The sequence below is a fragment of the Eubalaena glacialis genome, chromosome 1 (genome assembly GCF_028564815.1).
Source record: "Eubalaena glacialis isolate mEubGla1 chromosome 1, mEubGla1.1.hap2.+ XY, whole genome shotgun sequence".
In the NCBI taxonomy this organism is placed as follows: domain Eukaryota; kingdom Metazoa; phylum Chordata; class Mammalia; order Artiodactyla; family Balaenidae; genus Eubalaena; species Eubalaena glacialis.
The window spans coordinates 32,963,133-32,981,197 of NC_083716.1; the positions used below are offsets into that span (position 1 = coordinate 32,963,133).

Here is an 18,065-nt window from a genome sequence, read left to right on the forward strand (position 1 = left end):
AGCCAAGCACAGCTATAAAACAAGATGACTACACTACTCATACTCCTCTCTGGAAGGCTCTCTGCTGAGCCCCCCTAGAGAGGATAAAAGCCCAAGAAGGGGCAGAGCAGTGGCAGGCCTTTTTAAACATTTTTTTATTGAAGTCTAGTTGAGGTACAATATTATATTAGTCTCAGGTATACAGCACAGTGGTTCAACCAGGCCACCTTTTTCTCCTCATGGCTCTGGGTCAAGGCTGCATTGGCAGAGGCAGTTGGGTGGGGTGAGGTGGGGAGCTTCCAGTGTGTCCCTTTACAAGTCTGATTCCGCAGACCAGCCGGCACCGTCTGCTCCTGCCCTGATGGGACCCTTTCTCCCATCTCCATACCGCGTGCTTCTCCATCCTCCCCCCGCCTGCACACACCCGCGCATCCACACGCATGCACCCACATCCCAGTTTCTCTCCCAGCCTAACCAGATGATTTCCTTTTCGGACACCAGAGTGTCCTGCTCTTCCTCTCCATTTCATTCCTCTCCATATATCCCTTGTGATTATTTTCCTCTTTTCTTCTCTGTGCTGACACTTGTGCCTTCTGCTTCTTTCTTTTGTTTTCCTCTCTCTCCTTTTCTTTTGAAGTTTCCCGGTCACAGCAAGCTCATCATGCCAGCCCCCTCATCTCTGCCCCACGCCCGCCGAGCCCTGTCCCCTGAGATGCACGCTGTCACCTCTGAGTGGATCTCGCTGACCGTAGGAGTCCCGAGCAGGCGGCCTCTGGCCCTGACCCCACCCTTGCCTCCTCTGCCAGAGGCTTCTGTCTATAGCCCTGAACCCCTGGCCTTGTGGGCGAGGCCCAGCTCCTCCCTTACCCTCAGCCTCCCCCATTCGAGCTGGTCGGCCCGGGCCACGCCGCGCTCGGCAGTCTCCCCGCTGGCCCTGCCTCCCCCGCACAAAGCCTGCTCCCTGGCGCCCGGTGCCCAGACCTCCCTCCACGCCAGCGGAGATGGTGGTGCCCACGTGCCACCTCCAGGGGTCCTCAAGGATAGCTTCTCCCAGCCGAGGCTTGGGCGTTCGGACAGGGTCATCTCGGAGCTTAGCGACGCCTTTAGCAGCCAGGGTGAGCGGCAGCCGTGGCGAGAAGGAAGTGGAGCACGTGAGACGAGAGCAGACAGGGAGGCAGGTGAGAGATGCCCGGGTGGACCCGCCATCTCTAAGAAGAGCTGCCTGAGACCGTCAGACGTGGTCAGGTGTCTGAGCACCGAACAGAGACTCCCAGAGCTCCACACCCCAGAGGAGAGCCGGCCCCGCCAGCCCCGGGGTAGCCCTTTCCCGGGAAGGGAGGCTGAGCCCTCAGAGCTGCAGAGAGGTGGCGAGCCGGCCGAGAGGAAGGCCGCTCGGACTGGTGCGAGCGAGGTAGGCCTGCAGCATGACCACGTGTGCCCGGGTGTCTTGGCCAGCAGGGTGGGCTCACCCCTGGCCGAGTGGACGCCTGTGAGAGCTGTTTGCTTTCTTGGGAACAAAAATATGACCCAGGAGGGAACGGAGGGGTCATCCATTAAGGTGTCAGGGCTGGGACAGTGGAGGCAAAGGACAGTCTGTATTCTGGCCTCTCAAGGTGATTCAGAAGCGACCCCCACGTTGGGTACCTCCTGGCCTGGTGCAAAAGCCCACGAGAAGGCAGGCCTTCCTCCCGGCCCAGTCGTGCCTGGGAGATGATCCTTGTTCTGCCCTGACACAGCTGAGAACACCAGGCTTTGGTTTGGCTCCGTGTGATTTGGTTTTGTGTGCGACACGCTTCGTTTCCGTAACCCATGGTGCTCTGCCTGCCAGCGCTCAGCCCCGTCAGGTCTTCGTCCTGTCTCGTGTTTGTGTGGGAGCTGACTTGTTCACTGAAGAGCAAATGCATTTTGGTTCTGGAGGGAGGGGCCCAGTGCTGGGATCCTTGAATGTCAGGCCAGGTTTTTAGGTGACTGTCCCATTTTCTCTCCGGGTCAGCTATCAGGATTTGGGGGTTTGGACCAGGGCGGCCCTAGGATGTTTTGAGGGCTGAAAATTTGGGGGCAGGGGGAGATGAACTTGGCAGTCAGATCATGGTTCTAATTTTGACTATGTTGTTTACTACCCCAGAAGTCAGAGGTTTTGGCAGCTTCTCTAAAGCAGCCAGGTTTGAATGCCTGCTCACCTCTACTGTCTAGTGACTTGGGAGTGGGTTACTTCCCCTCTCTGGGCTTTAGTTTCCTCATCCATAAAATGGAGATAACACCTACCTCATAGTCTGGTTGAGAGGATTCCACGAAGTGATGCATGTAAAGTGCTAAGCACAGGGGCTGGGAACGGAACATGTCAGCACTTTACAAATGGAAGCTATCCGCTTTGGGTGATGGAGAGCTGCTTCTGGAACTGAGAACATTCTAGAATGTTTTTCGAACCAGATAGAATTCTTGCAGATGTCTCCAAATCATTTATTATCTACTGTGCACAATGCCCATGATAGACTATGCTTGATCCGCAGACCTGCAATCCCAGTTTCCCTTTAAAGTGTCATTTACTCACTCAACACATAATTGATTCAAGGCCTGTAGACACCGGCCTCTGGGCAGGATACAGGGGTTATCTCATCCCTGCCCTTGAGGAGCCTTATGTTTCAGTGAGACTGGCGGACACAGCAGTAGAGGTGTGCTTGGAGGCTGCAGGAGCCCAGCGGCCTAAAGCACGGGTGAGGCCAGACCTGCAGCCCCAGCCTGTGGCGGGGAGTGGGGCATCATTGCTGCGGGGAAGGACAGTGTGGGATAATGATAAATAATCAGGCTTAAGCCTCCCCACTGGTTTTCTCCTATGCAAAGTAGGAGTGGAACTTGCCCCTCCCTCACAGGGCAGTGTAAGGGTTAAAGGAGGTGGGTGTGGTGCCTGGCATGTGGGAAGGCTCCCTAAAATGGATTGTGGGGGGCTGAGGAAATAGAATACCTGGGGAGGGTTTTACCTGGCCCGGGAGCAGGTGCTCCTGGAAGGGGTGTTCTGTGAGGGAAGAAGGGTGTGTCCAGTCCAGGAAAGAATAGTTCGCTGGGGGAGAGGGGGTGAAGTGGCTGGTTGAAAAGACGTGAATGTCTCAACACAGGAACAATTCTGTAAATGTTCTACGTCGGCGCATGGGGCCTGGAGACCTCGTTACGGTCAGCGGTGAGTCATTGCGGCCTGACGCCAGGACCCAGTGTGCACAGGAAGTGCGCATGGCGCTCGGGTGAGATTAGGGGTACGCGCTTCCCGCTTCCTAACAAGGAGAGGAGGGGGCTGGCAACAGAGAAAGCCAGGCTTGTTGAAAACTGATTTTCCTTTCTTGGTGGGCTTCCAGACCCCAAGTGCATCACTTCCTGTCCCCTCCCTTCCTCCTGCTCTCCCAGCACAAGCCCCTTCTCCACGGCACCGGCCTTGCTCCCTGTTGAGAGCTGGGGGTCGTGTGAAAAGGGCTCCTGCCCACACACTCCCTCCCAAGCCCCTTTGCCTTCCCCTCCTGGGACTGGGAGCAGGATGGCAACCCGGGAAATGAGGTCCTGCAAGAGAAGCTTTCTGCCTCTTGAGGACCTCTTTGGATGACAGAGCTAAAGATGGGAAGGGCTTGAATGACAGGTATTCTCTGGCGATCCAGTCACATGATGTGATCTCAGGCTGTGTCACTTATTTGAATAAATGCATTCCAGACCAGTTTGTGTTATCAGGAAAATTGCCAGCCACTCTTGTCCTTGCTGCGGGGTGCTAAACCAGTAGTTCAATTTTGTTATCACTGTTGGGAAGCTAGGTTGAGTATCTGACCCAGAAGTCGAAGGAATTTAACCTGAGAGCATGAAAAGACATTGGGAAATGTTATGACCATTGCCTCTTCCATTCAAGCATCTAGGATGTTCCAGGCACTGTGCCAAGTGCTGCAAGAGGCACAGAGGGATGAACATCATCAGGGTCTCCCCTTTGCTCTCAGGAAAGTCTCTCCTCCTTCGTGGGCTTAGGAAGGCCCCATGTGATCTGGCCCTTTAGACAGCAAGCCAGCCTCACCTTCCAAAGCCTCCCCTGCTTTGTATGTCTGGGAAATTCCTACCTGTCCTTCACTTTTCCACTTAGATGTTACTCCTTCCAGGAAGCCTTTCCTGACAACTTTTCCCTCCCCCTGCAAGACTAGATTAAGTGCTGGACTTTGTGCTTTCACAGCCCCCTGCACCTGACCTAAGGGGGCACTTATCAGCTCTATTGTATTCGTCCCTTTGTCTGTGTGTCACCATTAGAGCATCAGGGACCAGAACCCCTGAGATGTGGAAGGCACTCAATGAATATTTTTTGAGTGAAAGAAAGAATACAATATGACTGACCCCAACTAAAGGAGTGTATGAGCTCCACTGGGGGAATAAGACATGTTCACAATTATAACGCAGACAGGGAAGGAGGGTCACAAACATTTCGCTCTGAGAGTTCAAGATGGGAAGAAATAATAAGCAGCAGGAAGAGGAAGATGGAAAGACTTTAAGAGAAAAGCGGCTTTTGATCTGGGGCTTAAAGAACTGGGAGTTTTATGATAGGTGAACAGCAGGAGGGCGACATTCAAGGCAAGCAAATAGCCCAGCCAAGCCCCAGAGGTAGGGATGTGAAAGGAGGGAGGGGAGTCGTGAGTTCCTGGTTTCATTGACGCTTCCGTGTCCGCAGGTGGATAGAAGGGGCTGGGAGCAGAGCTTGGAGGGCTGATTGGTGCCTCACGTGGATACTGACCAGCACCTTCTCGCAGTGTGTCTGGTCATCTTCCTCAAGTCCTGTGACCCTTGCTAACTGCTCATCAGCATTCCCTAATTGGTGTTAGTCTCTGCTTTGCTGCTTTCCTTCTCCTGAGTCACCTGTCCAGCCCATCCCACTGCCCCCATCTCTGCAGCTGTGCGAGCACTTCATTGTGAAAGGGTTTGACTTTTCACTCCTTTGTAGAATCCCAAACTGAGGTGACATTGGGTTGGTTGCTCGTGTTTTTAGGTGGGTGTTCTCTGAACAACAGAAAGGGGTGAATGAGAGGTAGGGAGTGTTTAGGGGAAGCCAGGATCGTTGGGAAGAGTGCTGCACTGAAGGTCAGGATTCCTGGGCTCTAGCTCCCGCTTCGCCATGAGCCTGCTGTGTGTCTTTGGGTGAATCACTTCCTTTCTCTGGCAGCTTCCCCATCCATAAACAAAAGATTCAGACAAAGATAACTTCCTGTTAGCTTTGATATTCTATGATTAGCTAAAAATCCTGTGAATTTCAGTTACAAGGAGAGAGAAGAACAAATACAAAATTTTATGGAGGGGGTTTATGATAGACCTGTGGACTTTCACAACAGAAAAATAAAAGCTTTCCCTTTTGTTTTTTGAGGGACAACTTATCCAATTGGACAAAGACATACACACAGGCACATTCAAAATGCCCAAGAGTTCAGAATTATCAACTAAGTTCTTGGATTTTGTTGCGTGTAAATTTTGGCCAAGAAGGTTTAGGACAATTGGTCAAGAAAGTGAAGGGGAATATCATCTTGGAAATCTCCACCATTAGCATCATCAAATATTTTCTGAGCTTTCCCCAAGATAGAAGCACTGTTTGCAGACTGGCATCCATACTTGGTTGTTAAGAGCTCCTACAATTGAGTGAGAGATCCTCACAGAATTTCTGAATTTAAAAGAATCTTTAAGTATCATCCACTCCAGTGACTCATAACTTTTTCTGGATCACAGAACCTTTGAGAATCTGAGGTTAGCGGAGGACTCTAGGCCAGTAGTTTGGGAAAGAGGGTGGCACACACACAATTTTGCATAAAGTTTTACTAGATTCACACCTGAATCATTCTGAGAGCTCCCTAGGAGTCCACAGACGCCCCCCAGGTTACGAACCCCCAGTCTATTCTACTTTTACAATGACAACACTGAGGCCTGAGAAAAGTGACAAAACCTGTGTGATGTCAGTTTGGGTCCTAAAGAGGAGAAAGCCAATCAAACGGTAAAATCTGAGGGTATCACGTTTAAATAAAAGTATTCAGGAAAGCTCTGTGTCTTCAAAGCATCTGAGAAGCACAAGAACAAACTACAGCCTTAGAGAAAGGAGAGGAGAGAGGGAAAGACGACAGGAAGATGTGCTTCGGTGAACTCAGAGGGAACATCCCTTACCGCATGGAAACTAGGTTAGTTCCCAGAAAGGTAAGAACAAAGGCATAGGCCCTCTTTGAGCATGGAAATCAGAAGTAGAAGGGAAAGCATGTGATGCAACTTACAAGAACAAAAAGAAAATTAAAAATGTTAAAATACCCACCTAATAAGGGGAAACATTTTCCTTTGACTCACTCAGAAGGGAAATCTCTAAATATATACAGAGGGTGTTCAACAATATACAGGATGGACAGACATTGACTGCAGTTCTTAGAAAAATGATCAGCAGGTATGCGCTCAACACCTAAGGTGCAGGGAACTAAGACCTGCAGTTGCAGTGTCCACCCCTACAAAGGTGTTAGGAGAAATGGAGGATTGCAGTAGAAACGCTCATGCCAGCTGCAGAGTACGGGGCGACTTAAGGTGGTCTCTTGATGGACACCTCCTTCAGCTATTCTGATGTCTCCCCCTCTGGCAGAGCACAGCCCGGCAGATCAGGGTGTGTTGGGAGGGCAGGGAACTTGGAGTCAGAGAGAATGGGGTTCAAATCCTGGCGCTTCAATTCCCAACTCTGACATGTTGGGTCTTAGTTTTGTAAGATGAGGTAAATATTGATTGCCTTATTGAGTTGTTATGAAGATTAAATGAGGTTTCCTGGAGATGAATGCACCTAGCACACAGCAAGTAGCTGGGACTCGATAAATACTTGCTGACAGGGAAAAGAAACAAAAGTAGTTTATTTTATCCTCCTTACTCCATTCCACCTAAGAGAGGAAGATGGGGTTGGGGGAGAGAAGAACGTAGAAGGTGGAAGAATTCTTTGACTTTGGTTACACAAATCCAGAATTGAGAACATTTAGAATTTGCACTCTGTAAATCAGTGCTTCTCGTTATTCTCTCTCACCTCGAGTACAAAGGCATCCTCTTGGAAAGCTTTTGGTTCCTTCATACTTGGATACATATTTGCCATCACTCATCTGATTGTTTTGGGAAAGAAACAGACCCCACCACAGACTATGAGAAGGCTGAGCGTGTAAGTTTAGTGCTGTCATCAGATTCACATTACAACGACGACGATATGTTGTCTGTGGACTGATCTGCAAGGAGATTGAGTCTAGGTGGTAAGCAGTTGAACTAATTGGTGGTAATTAGTTTTATATGTAAGCTGGGATCTTTTTCTTAATAAACGCAAGAGGAAAACTCAGTGGAGTCAGACTGTTCTGCAGGACCTGCGGAGGTTTCCTAGAGCTGAAAGCCAGGAGCCTAAATCTTTCAGGTCTTCTAACTCCTCTGGCAGAGTTTGCCTGTGGTCTTCCAGGAGCTGCACCTCTCCCTCTACCATCCGGGCAGCTCCTCGCCTCCCACCCTGCCGGAAGTGAGCTCTCCAGCCACGCGGAGGCGACAGGCAAAGCTGCCCCCCACCCCATCTCCAGTGGGCAGTGAGTGGAGTGCTGGCCCCCTTAAGCCAGGTCAGCCTTGCCCAGCCCTGGTTCTCAATTCATAGGACGAGCACAGTCTAATTACTACATTAGAACTTTAGAGCCAAGAAAGATGTTTATGTAAATCATGCCCAAGCCTCTTATTTTCCTAAGAACTTGAAATCCAAAGAAGTTAAGCATTTTACTCAAAAATCAGTAAATTACTGTGAGACCCTGTCCTGGAACCCAGTTTCCTCCCTCCCAGTCCAGTGTCCCCTGGGAGGCCAGTGTGGGTCACCAGAGAGGTGAGGTCTGAGGAGAGGAGATTCGGGGTATGTGATGAGCAGAGGTACGCCATCTCTGAGAGACGCACGCAGGTTGGGAGAGCAGAGACTCATGCCGCTTCTAGAGGGGCTCAGGGCCACGTGGAGGTGGAGGCCTCTGCCCTGTCCACATCTCCAGGACTTCCTGATGGCCTCTAGCCTGTGGACATTTTATTTTGGGCTTCAAGGCTTTGGCACACGCCCAGAGCTGGAAGAGAATGCTTAGTAACTCATAGGAGCACCAGGTGTTTTTTGTGGATCCAGAGGGATTAACAGCCCCAGGGATGCAGGGTCAGATTTCTGAGGGACCGCTGTGAACTGAAGGTAGAAAGGCAGCAGGGCCACAGAGCAAGGACACATGAAGGGCTGCTCACTCGGAAGAGTGAAACAAAAGCTCCAGGCCAAGAGGGCCGACTTGTGTCTCTGTGTGCAAATATGGAAGAAAAGCTGTTTCTGGATCAGCAACTATCACCTGCTTACTGTTGATCCGGGAGGGCAGTGCAATGGGGCGGGGCGGGGCAGGGGTGCTGGTGGCTGTTTTTCTAAACGTGAAAAACTGGAATGTATTTCCAAGAGTCTGAAATGTACTTAGCATGAGATAATAGTCCTGTTATCCCCAGCCCTGGCTGAGGTCCTGGTTAGAACTTTGTCCACTTCTAGGCTTAAAGAAGGGTGTACACTAAGACCGGGAGGGTTTAGCAGCATCACTGGCCAGCAGAAATATAACGTGAGTCACGTATGTAATTTAAAATTTTCTGGTAGTAAAATGAAGTGAAATTAATTTTAGTAGTATATTTGATTTAACCAAACATATCTAAAATAGTATCATTTTAATATATAATCAGGATAATTGTTGAGCTATTTTACATTTTATACTAAGTTTTGTAAATAATTTTGTAAAAAATGATTTCGTAAAAAGTGTAAATAATTTTATACTTATGGCACAGTTCATACTGGCCCCATCTCAAGTGTTGAGGAGATACATGTGGCTACTGGCTACCATATTGGATAGCATAAGTTCAGAGGAAGAGATATATAAAGCTGTATATGGTTAGAAAGTGGGACCAGGGAAAGAAAAAACATACACCCAGAGGGAAAAAATGTCTGAAGGTAAACAGCCTTCAAAGTGAAGGGCGAGTCCCTATAATGGATATCAATGGCTTCCATCTCCACCGAAGGTCCACATGCTGTACCGACCTCCACCCCCCGCCCCCGCAAAAAAAAACTGGTTTACATTTCCGCTCTGTGAGATGTTTGGCTTAAATCTAAGGAATGCATTTCAAGTAGGGAGAAACTGAATCTTACCTAACAGGATAAATATTTTTCTTGCCTTCTTCATTTATTCCACAGACGTTAAGTAAGCAACCAAGTGACCTCTCAGGGATGAGTTGAGTTTGTACTAGATGTCAAGTTTGTCTAGATGTGAAGGCTGCGGTGATGATCATCCTCTGGTTTGCGTATGACCTGAGTCCAAGGAGGGTATTAGCTGGGTCAGGATCCCTTTTCAGAACGGTGGATCCTTGAATTAATGATTGGATGATATCCATTACTGCACACTGGACCTTTTACACAAAGAAAAAGTATTCAAGAAAACTTACAGTGTCTGTTTTCAGAAGAGGCAGAAGCTGGGTGTTGCTATCATCCTTACCCCAGCTATCCCTTCACGAGCCAAGAGGGAGGTGGTGTATGGCGACTGGAACCTGAGAGGTTCCGTACTCAGTGGCTTTGCCACCTTGTGAAAATCTTCAGAATTCCATGAGCCTTAAAATTTCCTTTTCTGCCCTCCCCAAGTAAAAGGGTGAGTATAAAAGTCATGTGAGGTAATGGACCTATATGTGCTTTGAAAGCGACTTCAAAAAAAAAAAAAAAAAGATGCTTTACAAAAGAAAGGGACAGTGGGACCTCCCTGGTGGTCCAGTGGTTAAGACGCGGAGCTCCCAATGCAGGGGCATGGGTTTGATCCCTGGTCGGGGAACTAGGATCCTGCATGCCGCACGGCTCAGCCAAAAAAAAAAAAAAAAAAAAAAAGGGATAGTAAAATATCAGGTGGTTCTTAATGTAGCTGATTCACCAAACCTCTTTTAAATTTAAGTGTGAAATATTTGCTAGATGATTGATTCCAGTCACTCCTTTAGGATTAAAGTTGATTTGAAAGACGCTATGGGGCTTCGGTAAACTGGAGGTCATGTCAATAAACTGTCTGCATCCTCTCTTTGCACTGCACTTGACCTGAGGTTGTTAGGCCACCAGCTGGAGTTTGGAAATATTTTGTGTCTTTATGAGAACTTTTATTTTCATGAGGTGAGCCAGACCCTCCAGTCTTGGCACACTGTAGCTAAAGAATCTCAGTGTTGGATAACTGAGGTGCTCTTCAGCCTTGCTCCCCAAAGTTGGTCTCTGGACCAGCAGCATGGGCACCACCAAATAGAAATGAACAGTCTTAGGATGCATCCCAGATGTGTCCGATGAGAATCTGCATTTTAACAGGATCCCAGGTGAAGCTGACATACATTAGAGTTTGAGCAGCAGTGCTCTACAATATCCCATCTAGCAATAGTCAACACAGCCTCAGCTTGAACAGCTGCTGGGACTGACAACTCACTTCCTCTCGAGGTAGTCCCTTCTATTGGACAGCTCTCACGTTTAGAAAGTTTTACCTTCTATCAAGTCAAAATCTGCCTGTAGGTATCACCCACTCAGTGCTGCCACATAGAAGTCCATATAGTAGATGCTTAGGAGTATCATTATTTTCCTTTGTTATGCAGAAGCCTTGATCCAGAGGCTGGATGGGCAGTGAGTGGGGCCACACAAGGTCAGCTCCCAGTCACCTGGCAAAGGCCCGCGGGTCCTGAGACGTCTTCTAAAGAGCAGAACCCTTGCAGTTCTGTCTCCTCTCCCCGAGTCCAAGGGCGCTGGTTTAAGAGATTGCAGTTTGGAGAACTTGAAAAGGTTTTCCAAAAGGACAAGAGTATAGAAGTGATGGCTGGGATGAAAGCTGGTCCTGCAGGGCATGCTAATGAATGAGAATTTACAGTGGAGATGAACAGGAAGGGATGGTGTGGTGGGGCAGCATTACCTCTCGCTAGCTGTGTGGCAGCGTTACCTCTTGCTAGCTGTGTGACATTGGGGAATGCACTAAACCCCTCTGAGCATCCGCTTCCTGGGCTTTAAAAGAAAGCGGGATGATAAACCCTGTCCTGCCTGTCTCCAGGGTTTCTGTGGGACTCATTGAAAATAATGTCAGTGAGCACACTTAATAATGTGGGAAATGGTCCGAGGATGAAAGAGAAGGTCCAGCAGGACAGTAGGTGAATCCAGGAGGCAGGTCTACCACTAACTTGCTGGGTGACCTCAGGGGAGGCCCTCACCCTCTCTGGGCCTTCCTGTGGAACAAGTGGGTCACACACTAAAGTTCTGAGTGCTCTTCTAGAAGGCCCTGGAGTTGCTGTGACTCATCACTATTATTGCACGTTACCTGGAGGGTTTCTCCAAGGATGGCTCTTCAAATATTCATTTAGGGAGACTCCTTAGAGCTTGGATTTGAATCGTCTCTGGGATAAATAATTCCAGACATTCTTCCAGTGAAGGCCTGGCCTCTGCTATAGGATCCTTACTTAAAAGACAGGTCTGCTTGGCCATGATTGCACCTTATTTCCATGTCAGCATGTGGGGCCTAAGCTGGTGAGTGAAGAGTGATGGTTTCATTTCTACCACTGTGTCAGGACACACCATCCTGTTTCTGGAAGCAAGCTCTGCCCCATGAGGTATCAGAACTCATCGATCGCCTACTTAGCTGGAGTGTATCACGTGCAGGTTTTTCCTGGGGAACAGTCTCACTTGATACGTCACATATTACCAAGGAGTTTTTCAAAAGTGTTAACTCTCTTTTTATACGCACGGGAAAATGGCATACCTGATACTTTATGAGCCTGCTCTGCCAGAGGAGGTTCCCAGTCAAAATAAGTGGAACTGGCTTTTGGTACAGCAGCCCTTCCATAGATGCTTGCCAGCTGAGAGCAAGGGGACCAACGTGTGTGGTTACAGAGGGACATAACTGTTCCTTAAGGTAGCCCTTCTGTGTCTCTTCCCTGCCCACATGGGGTCCCTGTGTTGTTCATTCTCACCTCACTGCAGCCATGTTCCCAACTGCTCATTTCATTGCCTGGATCCTTGCTTCTAACTCTGTACATTGCATTTTCTCCTCTGCACCCACTGTGTTGTCTTGGAAACTCGGTGGCCATAGGCCACGAGTATCCGGTGTCATTGAATGTGATGGTGTGGTATGTGTATTTGCTCACACTTTTATTTTGAATCCTTTCCAATGTGACATCTGCTAAAATGTCTCCCTTATAATTTGCTTGGTGATCACAGCCTTCTCATCATTCATTGAGAGCAGGACCTGATCTCACAGAATCTGAAAAGAGCTATGTGGTAAGATGCCTGTTGAATAAGACTGTAGCTTTTCTAAAGAGAATTCTTACTGATTTGTAGAGTGTAGACTGGAGTAATGCCTGGTTATCTCACAGAGCCATTATTTACAAGAATTATATGGCTATTGTAGTAGAGAGAGACGTTAGGCCACCCTCTCCCCTCAAAAAAAAAAAAAAAGCAGAGCAATTTAGAGACAATATTTCTACTCTGCCTACATGTGGGATTAAATTAATATATTAGTGCATGATTGGGGATACATACTTGCATTTCTATCCTGAAATTATTCCATTTGTAACAGTTACTCACTAATTACAGGCTTTTATGCTGCTGCCTTTTTTTTTTTTTTAATATTCATACTAAATCCCAAATTCTTGTGTATCTTACCTGTTTTTTCCATGCTTACACCTGGATCCCTCCTGCACTCCACTACTGGAATATCTATTTTTTTAACCTGGATCTTCAACTCTGTTGTTTCCCTGGACTTACGTGCTTCGTCTGGAATGTTACATCTCTTCCTCTCTTTCTTTTTTTTTTGTCCCCATGTTGACTGTTTTATGGGGGTTTCTGGATATCTCGGGGCCACCACAGGAAGCAGTTTGCAATGAGATCATAAACATTGCCGAAAAATCTGTTCATTACTGCAGCACTGTTTCTCATCCCCTTGACTTTCATCACAAGGTATCCCCTTCTGACAATAAATCATCTCTAATCATTTCTCAGCAACCTCAAGCCCTGCAGCGAAGAGTCACCCCAGACAGGAGTCAAACCTCCCAGGATTTGTAAGTACACTTGGCGAACCTCAGTTCTCGAGTTCTCAGTAGACCGTTGGGCTTAGGAAGTGGGTCACTGACTGACTGTGGGGGCAGCCATTTGGGAGAATGAACCAATCACTCCCAGCTTCTCTGAGCGTTTCTAGTTAAGGTTGTTTCCCATCAGCCAACGTGAAAACAGGTGGCAGGTAAATAAAGGAGGTCACGGACTCTTGGGGGAGAGAGGTAAAGCATTAACTGCCATATAGGGCAACTGGGAGCTGCGCTGACTGGTCTCATTCCTAGTGCTGTGATAGTGTAGAGGAAGGAGTGTTAATTCTGACTGGAGAGGAATGAATAGGGTTGATCCATTCATTTAAAAAAAAAAAAAAGTATTGGATATCTATGTTCTAAGCACAAAGGAGTAAACTCCATTCAGAGGAAGGGGGTTCTGGAATAAGCATTGAAAGACAAATCGGATTTGAGAGCTAGAGCAGGGAGGTGAAAGGTCTCCTCAGCTGAGAAAACCAAATGTGCCAAGGCCCGGAGTAGGTAGTGTGTTTGGAGAACATCGAAAAACCCCTGTGGCCATGGTGTGCAGTTCATGGAGGGAATGGAGACAAAGCTCAAGGAGCAGATTAGGACCAGATTGTAGAATCCAGAATGCAACTCAAATAAATTTGGATTTTAGTCTGCATTCACTCAGGAGCCACTGAAGGTTTTTAAAATCAGGACCATACTGGGAGTTCCCTGGCGGTCCAGTGGTTAGGACTCGGCGCTTTCACTGTTGTGGCCCCCGGCTTCAATCCCTGGTCGGGAAACTAAGATCCTGCAAGCCACGCAGCGTGGCCAGAAAAAAAAAAAAAAAGAGGAACACATTAATTGGATTTCGTTTTAGGTAGATAAAATCAGTCAACAGAGTGGAGGGTGGATTTCAGAGGACAAAGATAGTGGTTTGGAGATATGAATACAGCAAAAAAGTGGTGAGGGCCGGAGCTAGGAAAGAGTGGGCCTCTGGTGCATGGAAGAATATAAGATTATAAGATTACATAAGAATATAAGATTCCCCGAGGAGATAGGGATAAAGGGAGAAGAGAACTGAGGATAGATCCTTGGGGGACCAACTTTTAAGGCAACAGAGTAGCAGCCAGCAAAGGAGACTGAGAAGGAGCAGGAGACACAGGCGAGGGTCTAGGAGCGTTCAGTTGTGTGCAACAGAGCAAGCAGTGTGTGGTCAGTGGCGCCCCTGCTTCAGAGAGGCCGAGGAGGATAGGAAATGAGAAATGTCCTCCAGGTGGCAACTGGAACAATCGTTGGTGACCTCTGCAGTGACAGTGCTGGTGCAGGCAGATCCTGTGTTAGAGAGGGCTGATGAGTCGGTGTGATGGTGAGTGGAAGGAGAAGGGGACAGGGAGGCTATAGATTCAGGGAGTAGCAGAGACGGGGGAGTTGTTTTTAGGATGCAGAGGCTTAAGCGCATCTGTACTTGAGCAGGAGTTAACAGAATCGAAAGATGTAAGAGAGAAGACGTTAAGTCGAGGAAGTAGCCCAGGGAAGGGAGTTTAGCCTGGCCAGGAGCAGGGAACCCTTCCTTACACATGGAAGTAGGGGCAGGAGGGGAGGCAAATTAAAGTTCTGCTCAGAGGCGGGGGGAAGGACTCTGTGGAACCGTGTCCGAACAGCATGAAGCCCCTCCAAAATTAGAGCCAGTCGGGGACCCAAGCAGCAAGGTTGCAGGACTGTTTCCAGCCGGTCTCCGCTGTCTGGGGTGAGACAGCGAGGCAGATAACAGGAGTAATCTCCCAGAGCTAAGACTGGCAAAGCAGCCACGGCGGCAGTAATGGGGCTAAGGCATCCTAACGAGTCCAGGTTGGGTAAGAGACAGCAGGCAAATACAGAAACATCAAAATGTATTCATTTACCAACTGGAAATCCATCTGCAACTTTTAACTCCTCATTAGATACCTTCCTTCTGGCAGACAGATCCATCTACCAAAGTTTCACTACATTTGAATAAATATGTAAAATTAAATTGCCCCTTTGGTTTTAGCAGAGAGCAGAACCTCTTGTTTCTAGGAACACTGACTCCACTTCCTTGTTTCTAGTCTCTCTTGCCCACATGCTGGAATTCACTGACATCCACTGAAAATGGTAGATGACTGGCTGGTTTGCAAAGTTTTACCTGCTACTGTTGTGTTTCAAAGTAGCAAGTAAACAGAACTGTGAACTGGTGCATAGTACGTGCTTCTTAAATATCTATCAAAAGAATAAATGAAAACAAGCTTTTATTTGTTGCCAAAACAGGTATCAGAGTTCACAAGTAGTCCAGCTTTTTCCAGAGCCTGTTGTCAGAACAGACCAAATTGCCTTAGGCCAACTAACAAGCAAATAAAAATCTTAACCCCAAACATCACTGGGATAGAAATGCTTTCAAGAGTTTCAGAAAAATGGCATCCATGTTTAAAAGCAATTAATGAAATGTGTGTTGGCATGTAAAGACACTCAAGTTAGTTTTGCTAAACAGTGAGGCAATTGAGATGTACTTTTAAAAATTATATATATACATGACAATTGCCTCATGCTCTCCAATGTATGTGACCAGAATATAATGTCTGTCTCTGGACCTAAGTAACTTCTGATTATCCTTGATAATCTACATGTATTACCCTATGTTAAGAAAAGGACTCGATTAACTTTAAAGGGGGAGCATCTAGACAAAAAAGCTTGGCTGTGGTAACCAAAGGAAACTGAATAAAAGGACTGATCGTGACTTGCTTCTCAGAAGTTCCCCATCCCTGTGAATCTTAATTTGCGTATCACATGGATCTCCCCAAATTATTAGAGCAATAGCCAATAAAATACTTTTATCCCCACTGATGAGTAGGAAACACTACCCAAATGTTGATTTAGCTGAAATGGGTTTTTAAAACTCATTATTTAATTCCATCAGTATTTGAGTCAATATTTATTTCTCTCACTTACAGATTTAGCTACCAAGCATTGTATAGCTATATACCACAGAATGATGATGAATTGGAACTCCGAGATGGAGATATTGTTGATGTCATGGAAAAATGTGACGATGGATGGTTTGTTGGTAAGTGACATCATACTTTTCTTACAGTTGTGTATTGAAGGAAGAACTAGGCGTGATGAGTCATGAAAAGAGAACTATTCTCTACACTGAGAGAAGGGCCTTCTCAGTTCCTATACCACCATTAGGAACGATGAGCCACCCAGTTTATGTTTGCTCTCAGGGCAGTGTGGATGATACTAACATTGAACCTGACAACCAAATATGCCAACATCTACTGCATGGAAGGGCAGTTGTCAGCTTCATCCATTGAGTTCTGTTTGTATTTCTTTTTTTTTTTGTCTGTGCCATGCAGCTTGCAGGATCTTAGTTCCCTGACCACGGATGGAACCCAGGCCCCAGCAGTGAAAGCACTGAGTCCTAACCACTGGACCGCCAGGGAATTCCCTCTGTATTTCTATTGTGCATCTGTCTGTCCTACATTCGGAAATTTTAATTTTTAAAACGCCTGTGGAACACCACAAGAACCCTTGAGCCTAGATTTCTGCCATGAAGCTCAAGCATATGTGTAGACATTCCAAAGACCTCACTTACTCCAGGCTTCTAATAACTTTCCTCAAAGCAACCTGCTTAATTAAAGGAGTCACTTTCATAGGATGGGGGAGAGAAAGATCAGAATTTGAGATTCTGTAACAAAACAGATGCTTGATATACTTTCTTACTGAAGTTCTCTCAACAAACAGCCTGTAAGACAAGAATTATCCTCTTTCCACAGATTCAGCAACTGAGGCCCAAAGCGGTTAAGTAACTAGCCCCAAGGTCACCACCCAGGTAGCAAATGGTAAGGCCAGTATATGAACTCAGGCCCATCTCTCCCTGAGCCTCTGTTCTTTCTGCTCAGGCACATATATAATGTTGGGAGCCATTGACACTCTTTGTGTCAGTTTACCCCCTTAAACAACTGGCTTTACCTTTATCTTCTTTCCAAAGAGCAACTCTTTCCTGATCTCCCTAGAAAAGCTTTGCTAAATCGAAATAATGTCGGGACTGGGGCCGTGAGAACAAGGCCTCAGCACAAATGGGAAGCCAGAAAGATTTGCCTTGGCCTCACCAGCCTCCTAGAAAGCTACCCCCTCCTCCTCCCAAGGCCTGCAGAAGCTGGTGGTCCTCACCACGTTGAGGTTCTATTCAGAAGGAAACCAGATCTGAAAGCCAGCAACATTTTAGTGCAGTGCAAGTCTAATAGAAACATAATGCAAGGAATTCCCTGGCAGTCCAGTGGTTAGGACTCTGTGCTTTCACTGCTGAGGGCCCGGGTTCAATCCCTGGTCAGGAACTAAGATCCCGCAAGCCTCACGGCACAGCCCAAAAAAAAAAAAAAAAAAAACCATACTGCAAGCTATGTATGAAATTTAAAATTTTCTGAAAGTACAAAGAAACCAGTGAAATTAATATATTAAGCCCAGTGCATTTAAAATATTATCATTTGAACATGTCATCAGTATGAAAAATTGCTAGGGAGATATTTTACATTCTTCTTTTTGTACATAAGTTTTTGAAATCCAATATGTATTTTACAGTCACAGCATCGCTCGATTCAGACCAGCCATGTTTCAAGGGCTCAGGAGCCACACGTGGCTGTCCTATTAGAGTGCAGGCTAGTAGGGATTTGTTAAACTCTTCCAGGAGTATTTACATTTTTATGAGAACTTGGGATGGGGTGAGGGGCATCCGCCGGCAGCTAGGTAAAGGAAATATTTTAGATTCCTTAATTCCTCAAACACTTAGAAAAGTGGCCTTGTGTTCAGACTATGAAGAAAATAACCCAGGAGAGCTCATTTTTCTCATCCATCAGGAAAGGTGCTCACCACCCATATGAGCACAGCTCTGGGCTTTACCATCTCAGTTCTCTGCAGCCTCCTTGACCATCCCCCTGGGGCTTCAGCTAGCCGTTTTAGATGGCCTTAGCTTTGACACATTCTTCTAGCCTAGAAGT

The 18,065-nt window shown here is 47.1% G+C and overlaps 1 protein-coding gene across 6 annotated transcripts in view; it reads left to right on the plus strand.

Moving 5' to 3' along the window:
• Positions 1-18,065, plus strand: part of SORBS1 (sorbin and SH3 domain containing 1) — a 246,539-nt gene that overhangs the window by 224,333 nt on the left and 4,141 nt on the right. For 5 of the 6 annotated variants that reach the window (XM_061170051.1, XM_061170177.1, XM_061170255.1 and 2 more), the window contains 2 exons: positions 13,007-13,065; positions 16,020-16,132. In XM_061170051.1, the coding sequence (XP_061026034.1) occupies positions 13,007-13,065; positions 16,020-16,132 (172 nt within the window). Of the gene's footprint in view, positions 1-616; positions 1,391-13,006; positions 13,066-16,019; positions 16,133-18,065 lie in introns of all 6 variants that reach the window. The other variant, XM_061169987.1, reaches the window with a different exon arrangement.